At 32.8% G+C, this 13599-nt stretch overlaps 1 protein-coding gene across 1 annotated transcript in view; it reads right to left on the bottom strand.

The window, feature by feature from the left end:
* Positions 1–13599, bottom strand: part of Ccdc18 (coiled-coil domain containing 18) — a 106940-nt gene that overhangs the window by 21251 nt on the left and 72090 nt on the right. The window contains exons 25-28 of the mRNA XM_077791146.1: positions 12664–12807; positions 10319–10522; positions 4967–5104; positions 1348–1548 (exon numbers count right to left, since the gene is read on the bottom strand). Coding sequence (XP_077647272.1) covers positions 1348–1548; positions 4967–5104; positions 10319–10522; positions 12664–12807 — 687 coding nt within the window. The remainder of the gene's footprint in view (positions 1–1347; positions 1549–4966; positions 5105–10318; positions 10523–12663; positions 12808–13599) is intronic.

Raw genomic sequence — 13599 nt, 5'->3', positions numbered from 1 at the left:
TTACCGGTGTGTGCCACCATGCCCAACAGAATGTTAGCATTTTAATAAAAGTATTAATAGAGTGTTCAGCCTAAACATATTTTTGTTTGGTTTTGTTTTGGTGCTGGGGACCGAAGCAGGGTCTCACATATGCTAAGCACATACTCTACTCCTTGATTATACCTTAAACCCCTAAATATAATTTTAGATTATGTCTATTCAGCTTTCATCTACTACCATAAATATCAACTGTATGACAAAAAAGAATTTAAATGCTCAGGTTAGTACAGAATTAGAAAGATTTCTAACATATTATTTGGTTAAGTTTTTCCATTTCTATAACTTCCATTTGCTATAAAAGTTATTTATTATTTGTTATTTTTTTAAAGGACTTCACTAATAACTCTACCTTATATATTGGCAGTTTTGAACCAATGTTAACTTTTTAATCTCTATGTATTCTATTGATATAAATTTGAAATTCCAGCTAGGTGCAGTGGCACATGCCTGTAATCCCAGTGACTGAGAAGGCTGAGACAGAAGGATTACAAGTTTGAGGTCAACCGTACCAACTTAGCAAGGACCTTGGCAACTTATTGAGACCCTGTCTCAAAATAAAAAATAAAAATAAAGGGCTGGTAAAGTACATCTTTTTTTGGCACCTCCCAAAAAATCAAATTCCAAACTTTCAAGATGAACAAATAAATAACAACAGTAAATAAATAACAACAGGCTACTTTAAAAATTATGTTTAAGTCCACTAAAAAAGTTCTAAGTATAATTTTGTACTTCTACTTTATAAATTTTACAGAAATTTTATTGTTTTTGAAAAATGCTTCAACTTTCTTAGTAAAAAATCCCTCAAACATCATTGTTATTTGTTACATGGGTTTATATTTAAATTATAAAAATTATGGCTGGGGTTGTGGCTCATCAGTAGAGAGCTTGTCTAGGACGTGTGAGGCCCTGGGTTCAATCCTCAACACCACATAAAAATAAATAAATAAAATAAAGGTATTCTGTCAAACTACAACTAAAAAATGTTTGAAAAATATAAAAATAAAAATAAATTATACAAATTATTTCTTTTGGGTAATATGATATATAGCATATTAATAGTTTCTCAAATTTACCTTCTAAATAAATGCTTTTTATTCAAACAGGTCAATAATTGGCCACAAAGTCCTTTACAAACTATAAGAACAGGAAAAAAAGGCCATAAATTTACTTTTTTTTTTTTTTGGTAGTGCTGGAGATTGAACCCAGGACCTTGTGCATGCGAGGCAAGCACTCTAACAACTGAGCCATATCCCAGCCCATAAATTTACTTTTTCATAGATATGTTTCATTACTTAGATGTTTACTTACTTTAATAAGTAATGCTTCATTTGCAGCTTCAATTACTTCATTCCTATCTTGAACTTGTTGATGTAAATTGCTCACAGTGTCTTGAGCTTCTTCTAATTCCAGTTTTGCCTTCTCTAATTGTTCATTTAGCTGCTGAACAGAAGTCTTTTGAGAGTCAGCAGATATTTTCCACTTTGTATGGTTCTCCTGATGTGAAATCATCTACATAGCCCCCAAATTATAAAAATAAAAAAGAATGAAAATAGGGTGGAGTTGGTTTCAACAACATTCTAATACTTGGCTACTACCACTTTTTCTTAAAAGAAAGTAAATTCTGTTTAAATACACAAACATCTAATTTCTCAACAAATAAAATACTAGTAGAAAAAAGGGAGTGAAGGAACACATTGTTTTCCATTTACTTAACAGTTAATCACATGCAATGGATCCTGATTTGAACAATTAAATTATAAAGACATTTTTTTAGATAATTCTAAATTTGAGAATTTATTGGTAATTTATCTAGTATTAAAAAGGTCTTTATTATAATTAATTGTTCAGTTATACAAAACATACTTATTTAAATTTTGACCTTTGCATGTTATATTATCAATGTGTCCCTTTTTTAAATTAGATCTTTATGGTTATACATAGTAGTTGGATTCATCCTGACAAACTCATACATGCATGTAAATCAATTTCAGTTCTTCATCACCCCTTTTCCCTCCCCATTTTTCCTCCCATCCTCCCCTTCTCTCTTCTCCTTCCTCTACTAGACTTCCTTTCATTCATTCATTAATTTGCATTTGATTGGTTCTTTATGTAATCTTATCCTTCCCTCTACCTTTCCTTTATTTTACTCTAGCTTACCATTGGGGAGATAACATTCAACCTTTTTTGAGTTTGGCTAATTTCACTTAGCATAGTCTCCATTTTCATTCATGAAAATACCATGACATCATTCTTTTTAATAACTGAGTAGAACTCCATTGAACATATATATATATATACAATTTCTTAATCCATTCATCTACTGACAGGCATCTGGGTTGATTCCATAATTTAGCTATTGCAAATAGTGCTACTATAAACTCTGATGTGGCTGCCTCATTCTAGTATGCCGATTTAGAGCTTTTGGGAGAATACCCAGGAGTGGGATAGCTAAGTCATATGATGGTTCCATCCCTAGTTTTTTTTTTTTTTAACTTTATTTTATTTATTTATTTTTATGTGGTGCTGAGGATCAAACCCAGGCGAGTTGCTCTACCTCTAAGCCATAACCCCAGCCCCACCATCCCTAGTTTTTTGAGTAATCTCCAAACTGCTTTCCAGAGTGGATGAACTAGTGTGCAGTCCCACCAATAATGTTCAAGTGTTTCTCCATAATCTTGCCAGAATTTATTGTTTGTGTTCTTGATCACTGCCATTCTAACTGAAGTAAGATGGTTATAAAGGCATTTTTTAAAAATATTTTTAGTTGTAGATGGACACAATTCCTTTATTTTCTTTCTTTATTTTCTGGGTTTTATGCCTGATGTCCTAGTGTCATTATTAACAACACTGCTTTTCATTCCCTAAAGTATTCCCTTTTTTAGATTAAAGAAGTAGGCAACATATTGATGGATTAAATGAAATTGGTCACAAGTGGATAACTGCTGAACAGTAAACGTAGGAGGATTTGCACTATTTATGCTATGCTAGTTTGAATATCTTTAAAATTTTTCACAATGAAAGTTAAAACAATCTCATTTTTATCTCAAAAAATCAGGAGTTTTGCAATTATTAAGTGACTTTTCCGACAGTTCTGAAGCCTGCATTTTAAAAAAAGAATATTGTTAAAAATTAAGATCTCTTTTTCTAATTATTATGATAATACTGTATCCTCTCAGCTTTACATTCAAATAACACACACTTTAAAAACAAATCTTTGTTGGACTGGGGATATTGCTCAGCAGTACAGTGCCTGCCTATCATGTGTGAGGCCCTAAGTTAATCACCAGCACCACAAAAAATAAATAAATCTTTGTCAGCCATCTAAATGTAGAAAACTATATTATACATTTTTATGACAGACATAAAAATATTAACATCAAATACTAAACAGCAACACTAGAACAAATTTTTACAGCTTATTTTATATAAGCAATTTTTCCTAAATAATTTCAGGTAATTATAAAACTAAAAGTACACAACTGGATAATTACAGATAAAAACAGAATAAAGGTCATATATAAAAGTGTAATGATGAGTGAAGGTCAAACACTTGAGATGAACTAATTATTACTGAGAGTCACTAAACTGAGTAGATAATATCAATTAAATAATTATTTTAAGTCTAATAAAATTCACATTTGTCTCTAAAGACCAAGAGTTATAAGCTCTTGGCCTGAGAACTGGATACAGACCTACCAATCCCTCACAAAAATGTTATCAAATCCCTACCAAAGGAATTTAATACAAATGTATCTGCAACCCTTATTTTATTGAAAAATGTTTTATTAGGACCAAGCTCAAAGAGAAATTTTTTAGATCATATACAAAGATTTTGGGCAATATTTTCAAATGTAGTTTTTAAAAGTTGAAAAATACTAATCAATAATACTTGCTTTGTCCATAAAGGCTCATGATACACTGATAGATTACAAAAGTCCTAACATTGCCTCGCTAGTTTACTATTAGAACAAATGTTGGAAATTACAAAGCACTATAGACTGACATCACATGAAACTGTTTATGTCAGCTATTAAATATTTCCAATTAGTTTTCTGGAAGTACTATTTTAGAATTCATAATAATGATGGGCCAGGCTTTGGTCTAAGAACTTTACTGTATTAATTCATTTAATTCTCACGAAAGTTTTATGAGATAGAACCATTATACCCACTTTAGACAGAAAGGTTAAGTAATTTGTCCAAGGTCATAAATGTGCTTAGCCATAAGCAAGTATTGGACATAGAATGCCTGGTTCAGGAACTCAAGCTCTTAATCTTACAGTATATTAGTTCACTGTATATGTAAAATTGTGTGCGTAGCTATAAGAAATGAAGACCACAGCTAGGCACAGTAGCACACACTTATAGTCCCCCAGCATCTGGGGAGGCCAAGGCAGGAGGATTACTAGTTGAAAGCCAGCCTCAGCAAATTAGCAAGGCCCTAAGCAACTAAGTAAAATCCTATTTCAAAATAAAGAATAAAGGGGCTGGGGTTGTGGTTCAGAGACAGTGCTTGCCTACCATGTGTGAGACACTGAGTTCGATCCTCAGCACCACATAAAAATAAAATAAAAATATTGTGTCTACCTATAACTAAAAAATATTAAAAATAATTTTAAAAACCTCACAATATATTATTCTGTATTGAACACTTAAGAGCTAGATAGACTCATACTTTTTTTTTTTAAAGAGAGAGTGAGAGAGGAGAGAGAGAGAGAGAGAGAGAATTTTTTTTTAATATTTATTTTTTTTAGTTCTCGGCGGATCTTTGTTGGTATGTGGTGCTGAGGATCGAACCCGGGCCGCACGCATGCCAGGCGAGCGCGCTAACGCTTGAGCCACATTCCCAGCCCCAGACTCATACTTTTGTACAGATAGGTCAACCCACTTTAGTGGGAGATATCATAACAAATTAAAATTTTCTTTACCTCCAAATGATAAGCTTCTTTGAGGGATTCTACTTCTGCTGACAATTTCTTGATTTCTGCTTGCATTCTTGCTTCTAAATGAGCTTCACGTACTTGAGAAGCCCCCAATTCTTCAACTAAGTGAATTTCATGTGCTTCCTTAAAAAATGACATATTGAGTAAAGGTTATATAATTTGTTTATCTTGTTAGTATAGCTAAACAAATCCAGTGCATTAATAGAAGCAGTTTAATCTTTATATAAACATACTTCAAAATCAATTAATTAAATGGTACATTTTTGAGACTTTTCAGGGACAACGAGTAAGAAAGTATTAGTGTATCATTTGGTACCATAAGTTCACTAACCAATACTTTCTGTAAAAACAAACTAATAACCACAGCATGCTGGACTTTGGCAGATAATAGTGCCTTCTTAGGTATGACTCTGTATTTTTGCTCACTAGTTGCATTATTTGCTTAATAAGAATGAGGGTTTTTTAATTTTATTTTTTTTAGTTGTAGATGGACACAATACCTTTATTTATTTATTTATTTATTTATTTTTATGTGGTGCTGAGGATCAAACCAAGTGCCTTGTGAGTGCTCTACCACTGAGCCACAATCCCAGCCCATGAGTTGTTGTTATCCAAACTTATTTAATGGTACTTTATACTACCTGTGCTTGTTATTTTAATTAAGCAATTTTATTATACACAGAAGTCCCCCCCTTAAATGAATTAGGTTTTTGCTTTTGATGGTTTTGCTTTCTGTGGTTTCAATAATCTACAGTAAAACCCAGTTCAAAAATACTAAATGGAAAGTTACATAAATAATTTAATACAGACATGGTGGCCCACACCTGTAATCCCAGTGACTCAAGAGGCTGAAGCAGGAAGATGCCAAGATGGAGGCTAGCCTCAGCAATTTTGCAAGACACTAAGCAACTCAGCAAGACTGTGTCAAAATAAAAAATGAAAAGGACTGGGGATATAGCTCAATAAATAAAAAGAAAAGGAAGAGAAGGAAGGAAGGAAGAAAGGAAAGAAGGTAGGTGGCCAGATGTGGTGGTGCATGCCTGTAATTTCAGGAGCTTGGGAGGCTGAGGCAGGAGGATCAAAATGAGCCTGAGCTTAGCAAGACTTCAACCTTCAACCCTGTCTCAAAAAAAAAAAAAAAAAAAAAGGCTGGGGATGTGGCTCAGTGGCTAAATGCCCTTGGGTTCAATCCCTGAGAATGAAGGAAGGAAGGAAAAGTTAGTTTTAAATGTAGATGTTCAGAGTGTCATAATGAAATCTGTCATTCTGCTCTATTCAGCTCAGTAGGTGAATCATCACGATATATGCTATATAGCCACCATGTCTGTCTTAAATTGTTTATTGTTTATGCCTGTTAGCTAGTAGCCATCTTGGTTATCATAGTATTTCAGTGCTTATGTATAAGTAACACTTATTTTACTTAATAATGGCCCCAAAATGCCACAAATGCCAAAGATAAGCTGTAAAGTGCTGTATATATAGAGTTTGATACTGTCTGTGACTTTAGGCATCCACTGGGGGTCTTGGAACATATCCCCCAGAAATATTGTATATAGTATTATAAACACTGAAAACTTTTTTGTGCAAAGTAAATTGTATGTTTTGAAACAATTGCATAAGTGAGTCACACACATTTGGTACACAATTAGAAGCAATCAAGATAGTTGTAAAGGGCTGGGATTATATGGCTCAATGGTAGAGTGCTTGCCTAGCATGTGTGAAGCACTGGGTTCAATTCTCAGCACAATAAATAAATAAATGTCCATCAACATCTAAAAAATATTTTTTAAAAAGATAGTTGTAAGATATTACAGGTAGCACAGGCTGGGGTTGCGGCTCAGTGGCAGAGTGCTTGCCTTGCACATGGGAGGCACTGGGTTTGATCCTCAGTACCACATAAAAATAAATAAACAAAATAAAGATATTGTGTCCATGTATAACTAAGAAAAAATTTTTAAAAATTATTATGGGAAGCACCATAAAAATATAACATACTTTGATTTACAAATATCTTTTTATTCTTTCTCTAAAGAAACCAAAATAAACTTTAGATGATAGAATGAGTATGGTTTATGCAAGAAAGACTAATTCTAATCAAATGACTAATATAAAAAGAACCAATTACTGATTGAGTTATCTATTACATTTTCTGAGTTCTGTATATGAATACTTCTCAGAAGAAGCAGGTGGCAAAGATTTTATCCCATTCTATAGGCTCTCTTTTCACCCTCTTTTTTTCTTTGCTGTAAAGAAGCTTTTTAATTTGATGCCATCCCACTTATTAATTTTTTATTTTAATTCTTAAGTTTTAGAAGTCTGTTAAGTTGGTTCCTGTGCCAACATGTTGGAATGTTGATTTAATCTCACTTCAGTAAGAAAGGCAATATTATCAAGAATATAAATAACAATAAATGTTAGCGAGAATGTAGGGAAAAAGGTACACTCATCATTTTTGGTGGGACTGCAAACTAGTGCAACCATTCTGGAAAACTGTATGGAGACTCTTCAAAACACTAGATATGGAACAACTTCATGACCCAGCTATCTCACTCCTCAGTATATATTCAAATGATTTAAAACTAACATACTACATGATGCAGCCACTCGATGTTTATGGCAGCACAATTCACAATAGCTGAGCTATGAAACAAACTTATGTGCTCTTCAACAGAAGAATGGACAAAGAAAACATGGTATATATACATAATAATACTCAGCCATAAAGAAGAATGACATTATGGTATTTGCCAGTAAATGGGTAGAACTGGAGACTAAAATGCTAAGTGAAATGAGGCAGTCCCCAAAAGTCAGAGGTTGAAGTTTTCTCTGATATGTGGAAGCTAATCCAAAATGGGGAGGTGGAGGGTGAAAAACAAATAAAAGAAAGATCAGTGGAGTACATGAAAGGGAAGGAAGGAAGGGAACAGGAATAGGATAAGGAAAGATAGTGGAATGAATCTGACCTAACTTTCCTTTGTACATATATGAATATACCACTGGTAAATCTCCCACGAATGCATATCCACAAGACACCCCCAAAAAAAAAAAAAATCCATAAGTGAATAGCAGAAAGATCAACAGAGGGAAGGGAACAGGGTGAGGGAGGAGGGAAGGGAAAAAGGAAGTACTGGGGACTGAACTGGAACAAATTGTATTCCATGCTTTTACAATTATGTCAAAATAAATCCTAATGTTATGTACAACTAAAAAGAACCAATAAAAATAACATCAAAAAACAAACATATGAATCTACCTTCAGTTTGAGGTTAAAACATAATATTAAAAAGTATTTATATGACTTCTTTTAAAACCCTCTATTCTCTCTGATGGGGAGGATCACAGCTTCTAGGACAGGAATCTCCTATTTCTCCTTTGCTAGTAAAGCAATAAAAATTTTTCCCACCGGGTTATGTGGTGCATACCTGTAATCCCAGTGGCTTGGGAGGCTGAGGCAGGGGGATCACAGCCTTAACAACTTAGTGAGCCCCTAAGCAACTCAGTGAGACCCTGTCTCTAAACAAAATATAAAAAATGGCAGGGGGTGTGGCTCAGTGGTTGAGTGCCCCTGGTTGCAATCCCTGGACCAGAAAAAACTTTTTACCTTTTTTCTCAGAAAAAAAGGCATTTTTAAATATATATATATGTATATGTACATATGTATATTTATTTATTTAGCATTATTGGGGATTGAACTCAGGGCCCCTGTGCCACTGAATTATATCCTCAATCCTTATTTATTTAGTTAGTTTTGAGAGAAGGTCTCACTAAGTTGCCTAGGCTAGCCTTTCATTTTCAATCTTCCTGCTTCAGTCTCCTAAACAGCTTGAATTAGGTGTATGCCACCGTACTTGGCATTAAAAACACGACTTAAATAATTCCACTTGGGGTGAGGTCGTGGCTCAGTGGTAGAGCACTTGCCTAGCATGTGTGAAGCACTGGGTTCGAATCTCAGCACCACATATGAATAAATAAATAAAATAAAGGTCCCTCAACAACTAAAAAAAAAAAAATTAAAAAGAAAATAATTGCACTTAATTCACTTTTTAAGCAAGCTTATCTTATCAAATAAAAACTAATTTTACTATACTTAAATACTACTGATAAGGTCAGAAATAAGATAAAAGTTGACAGCTTCCCTTTTCCTAACAGACCCCCCAAATATCTGATATATCTCCAATAAAAATTTCCTATATATTCTTTATTAGTTTAATCAGTTAGAAATGTGACTCAGAGCACAGTTAGGTTTTAATCAAAATTAAAGGTAAAAATATTTAAGTTCCTATGCTAAATTAAAATTTTAGAATATCAATAAACACATTTCCTCAAAGTCTAATTAACACAAGTAAATCAATCTAAATACTTTTTTTAATGTAAACATTTTTTTTTTCACAATTTCTTTATTTTGTTTATTTATTTTTTTGGTGCTGAGGATCAAACCCAGGGCTCATACAGGCAAGGCAATCACTCTACCACTGAGCCACAACCCCATCCCCAATCTAAATACTTTTTAAAGACAAGTTGTTAGTCTCATAGTAAATATGAGAAAATATAAAAGCACTTTACCTCCCCAAATGTTCTGAACTGAAGATTTCCAACAATTACCAATTTAGATAAAAGTGGCCATAAATGTAAAAACTTTTACTCAAAAAAGATTTGCTTACTTTTTCTTCAATAGCTCATACTCTCTTGAAAGTCTAAAAGGGCTTTATAACTCAATTTATCAAGAACTTATTAGTTTAGTCCAAACAGTTCTGAAGGACTTACTAGTTATAATTACAAAGTTATAAAAGTATAACAGATAACTTTTTTCCTCTTAAAAATGTGGTAAATTGGTGGAGTGTGGTGATGTGTGCCCGTAATCCCAGTGACTGGGGAGACTGAACAGGGAGAATTGTTTAAGGCCAGCCTTAGCAGCCTAGCAAGGCCCTAAGCAATTTAGTGAGACCCTGTCTCAAAATAAAAATAAATTAGGGCTCAAGATGTGACTCAGTGGTAAAGCACCCCTGGGTTCAATCCATAATAAATAATACCATAATAAATAAATAAATAAATAAATGGTAAAATTGTACAAAACATAAAATTTACCTTCTTAACCACTTTTAAGTGTATAATTTAGTGGTATTAAATATAATCATATTGTTTTGTTTGCACTACTGGTATTTGAATTCAAGGCCTCAGGCATGCTAGGCAAGTGCTCTAGCACTAAACCATTCTCTGTACATTCACATTTTTCTGAAACTTGCTTCATTTTTTGCAAGAACTATATAATACAGTTCAAAGTGTTAAAAATTTTAAAGATCTTTCAGTAATAATGAAACTATTTAGAATAGGGATTACTTTCTCTTTAGAGATTTGCTTTATATCTTCTAGTTCACTGGAGAGCCTTTCTATTTCTCTCTGTGCTTGGACTTGTTGACGACGAGCCTCCACCAATTCTGTTTGAGACGTTTGCTTCTGCTCCTTAGTCAGCCTCAATTCTTGCCCCAAATCTATGCTCTCCTTGTACTGAGTAGCAATATACTGTTCCTGATCTTTCATAACCTGAAAAGCACAAGAAATTTGTAGGTTTCAAAATGAAATACACAATGTACTTCTTATTCTGATTATTTTTTACTAAGTGAAATTTCCCCTCCAAAGTAAATCTCTATAAAATTTAACATATAGTGTGTATTATCCATTGTGAAACTGATATTCAGAAAAGAAATTTTTAATAAGCAAATAGTAAAAGTACAATATAATAAGTCTGAAACTCTTAGAGATTAATTTTGCATGACTTAATATATCAAGCTTTATAATCCTTTACCATTATGAATATAACATTTATGAAAGAATATATATTATACTACAAAGAGAAAAAAGAAGTCAATATTTGATTATTCATGTAGAAATGAAGAATATATTTGCATGGATAATTAAAATCTACCATTAATAGACATTAATAGATCATAAGGTTATGATCTCACTCTTTATAAAGACATGTTATTGGGGCTACTCCTCCCTCTGAAATATTTTTTACATTATTCAATTAAATCCCTCATAAAGTATAGGTTGAGTATCCCTACTATGAAAATCCAAAATCTAAAATATTCTGAAAATGAAAAACTTCCTGAATACTAACATGAAATCACAAGTGGAAAATTCCATGACATTAAACTTTGTTTCAGATACAAATTTATTGAAAATATTATATTAAATTTATCTTCAGGCTATGTGTACAAGGCACTAAGATGTCCCATATATGTATGCAAATATTCCAAAATCAGAAGAAATTCAAAATCCAAAACACTTCTGGTCGCAAGCTTTTTAAATAAGGAATACTCAACCTGTATTGCTTCTTAGAGGGGGGAAAAGAAAAAGAAAAAAAAAAAGAGAAGAAAATTAGTTCTAAATCACCCATGTGAGATAGGTTATACAGTAGGTAAGGACACTTGACTTCAAGGACGAAGAAGGAAAGAAACCAGTACAGATCACTAGGGCTTTGATGTTTGGAATGGAGGCACAGGTTATAAATAAATATAAATGTTATATAAGTATTTTTAGCCCTTCCTTGTTAGAGATCAGACATAATAGAGCTGGTAATAATAGGATTAATAATCATTTTCCCCATCTCTACTGGGGCCTAAACTTGCTTGATTTATATATGTAATTAATTAAACAAATACTTATTCATACTTACTATATGATATGTACAGTTCTAGGTGTTGGGGATACAGGAGTGAATAAAGGAGTCAAAATGGCTACCCTTGGGGCTGGGGTTGTGGCTCAGTGGTAGAGCGCTCTGCCAAGCACGTGCGAGGCCGAGGGTTTGAACCTCAGCACCACATAAAAATAAATAAAATAAAGATATTGTGTCCAAGTACAACTAAAAAAAATATTTTTTTTAAAAAAAATGGCTACCCTTATGAATTTATATGCGAGAGAGAGAGAGAGAGAGAGAGAGAGAGAGAGAGAGAGAGAGAGACAGTCCAATACAATAAAGAGTTATATTTGGGGCTGGGGTTGTGGCTCAGAGGAAAAGCACTCGCTTAGCATGCATGAGGCACTGAGTTCAATCCCCAGCATCACATAAAAATTATATAAAGGTATTGTGTCCATCTACAACTAAAGAATAAATATATAAAAAAGAGTTATATCTGAAGATTTAACAGTTGAATATTTAAAAACAAGAAAAAGTTACAGACACTAGAAACAAATTCACTTTTTAAAAAGGCAAGTGGGATGAATGGATTTACAAATCAACACACGTGCAAACTGATGATATAAAGTCATCAAACTTCATCTGGTAACAATGTATTTGGCCTTAATAATGAACAATTATCATCTTTTTCCACACTCTCTGGATGGAGTTCCTCAAGTACAAAAAAAGACTCTTACTAATATCTGTATCTTCAAGTCTATTACATGGTAGATTCTCAGTACATATTATAAGCATGTACTGCGGACTGCATGAGAGATAACATGTAAAGGAAAGGTAGGAGATAAAAAGATAAATAAGACATTGTAAACCATTGTAATATTTTTAAAAGTTAAAGAAGAAACTTAAGGCATTTTGTACAAATACATAGCCTAAAAATACTTATGGCACTGTTTCTATATATTAAAGTTAACAGTTTAAAACATAAATATTCATTTCACTCTTTCAAGAATACTTCTTCCTTAGGTGGAAAATAATTTTTGCTTACACTCTCCATTTCTTTCAATCTTTGATTTGTTCTTTCAGTTTCCTTTTTCAGTTGACTTATCTCCTGTTCATTTTGTAGCATTACAAACTCTTTCTCTCGAAGCTGTTCTTTGGCATTTTGCAATTTTTCATTTAAATTTTCTATCTTAATTTTAAACAGATGAGCATTATTAGTGTAATAATGGAAAAAAGGAAACAGAACAATCATAGCTATGTTCTGAATAATTCAAACTTTAAATACTCATATCTAAAACATCAAAAGTAAAGTAAAAAATTATTAAGACAATCATCATTTAGAAATAAGCATATGAATTTTTGTGCTTAATAAGATGCTTATGGGGGCTGGGGTTGTGGATCAGAGGTACAGCAGTCGCCTAGCACATGAGAGGCACTGGGTTTGATCCTCAGCATTACATAAAAATAAATAAAATAAAATTATTGTGTACAACTACAATTAAAAAAATAGATGCTTATGTGGGGGTTGGGATTGTGGTCCAGTGGTAGAGCACTTGCCTAGCACACATGAGGCACTGAGTTTGATCCTCAGCACCACATAAAAAAATAAAATAAAGGTATTGTGTCCATTTACAACTAAAAAATAAAAATAAAAAGCTTATGTTTACATTTAAAACATATTAAAAAGATAAAAGTTTCAAACATAATTTGTATAAGAAAAAAGTGTACATTAAAACAACAAATGTTACATGACCTTACAAATAATTTTATATATAATATATGCATGAGGTTAAAACATAGAGACAAAGTTGTGGTGGTGTACACCTTTAATCCCAGTGACTTGAAAGGCTGAGGATCACAAGTTTGAGGCCAGCCTAAGCAAGAGCCTGCATTAATATTTAAAAAGAATAAAATGAACTGGGATGTAGCTCAGTGGTAAAGTGACCCCGGGTTCAAATCCCAGTACCTCCAAATCAAACAA

This window comes from Urocitellus parryii, chromosome 11 (genome assembly GCF_045843805.1).
Source record: "Urocitellus parryii isolate mUroPar1 chromosome 11, mUroPar1.hap1, whole genome shotgun sequence".
NCBI classification, from domain to species: domain Eukaryota; kingdom Metazoa; phylum Chordata; class Mammalia; order Rodentia; family Sciuridae; genus Urocitellus; species Urocitellus parryii.
This window is presented reverse-complemented; position numbering and strand designations above follow the sequence as displayed.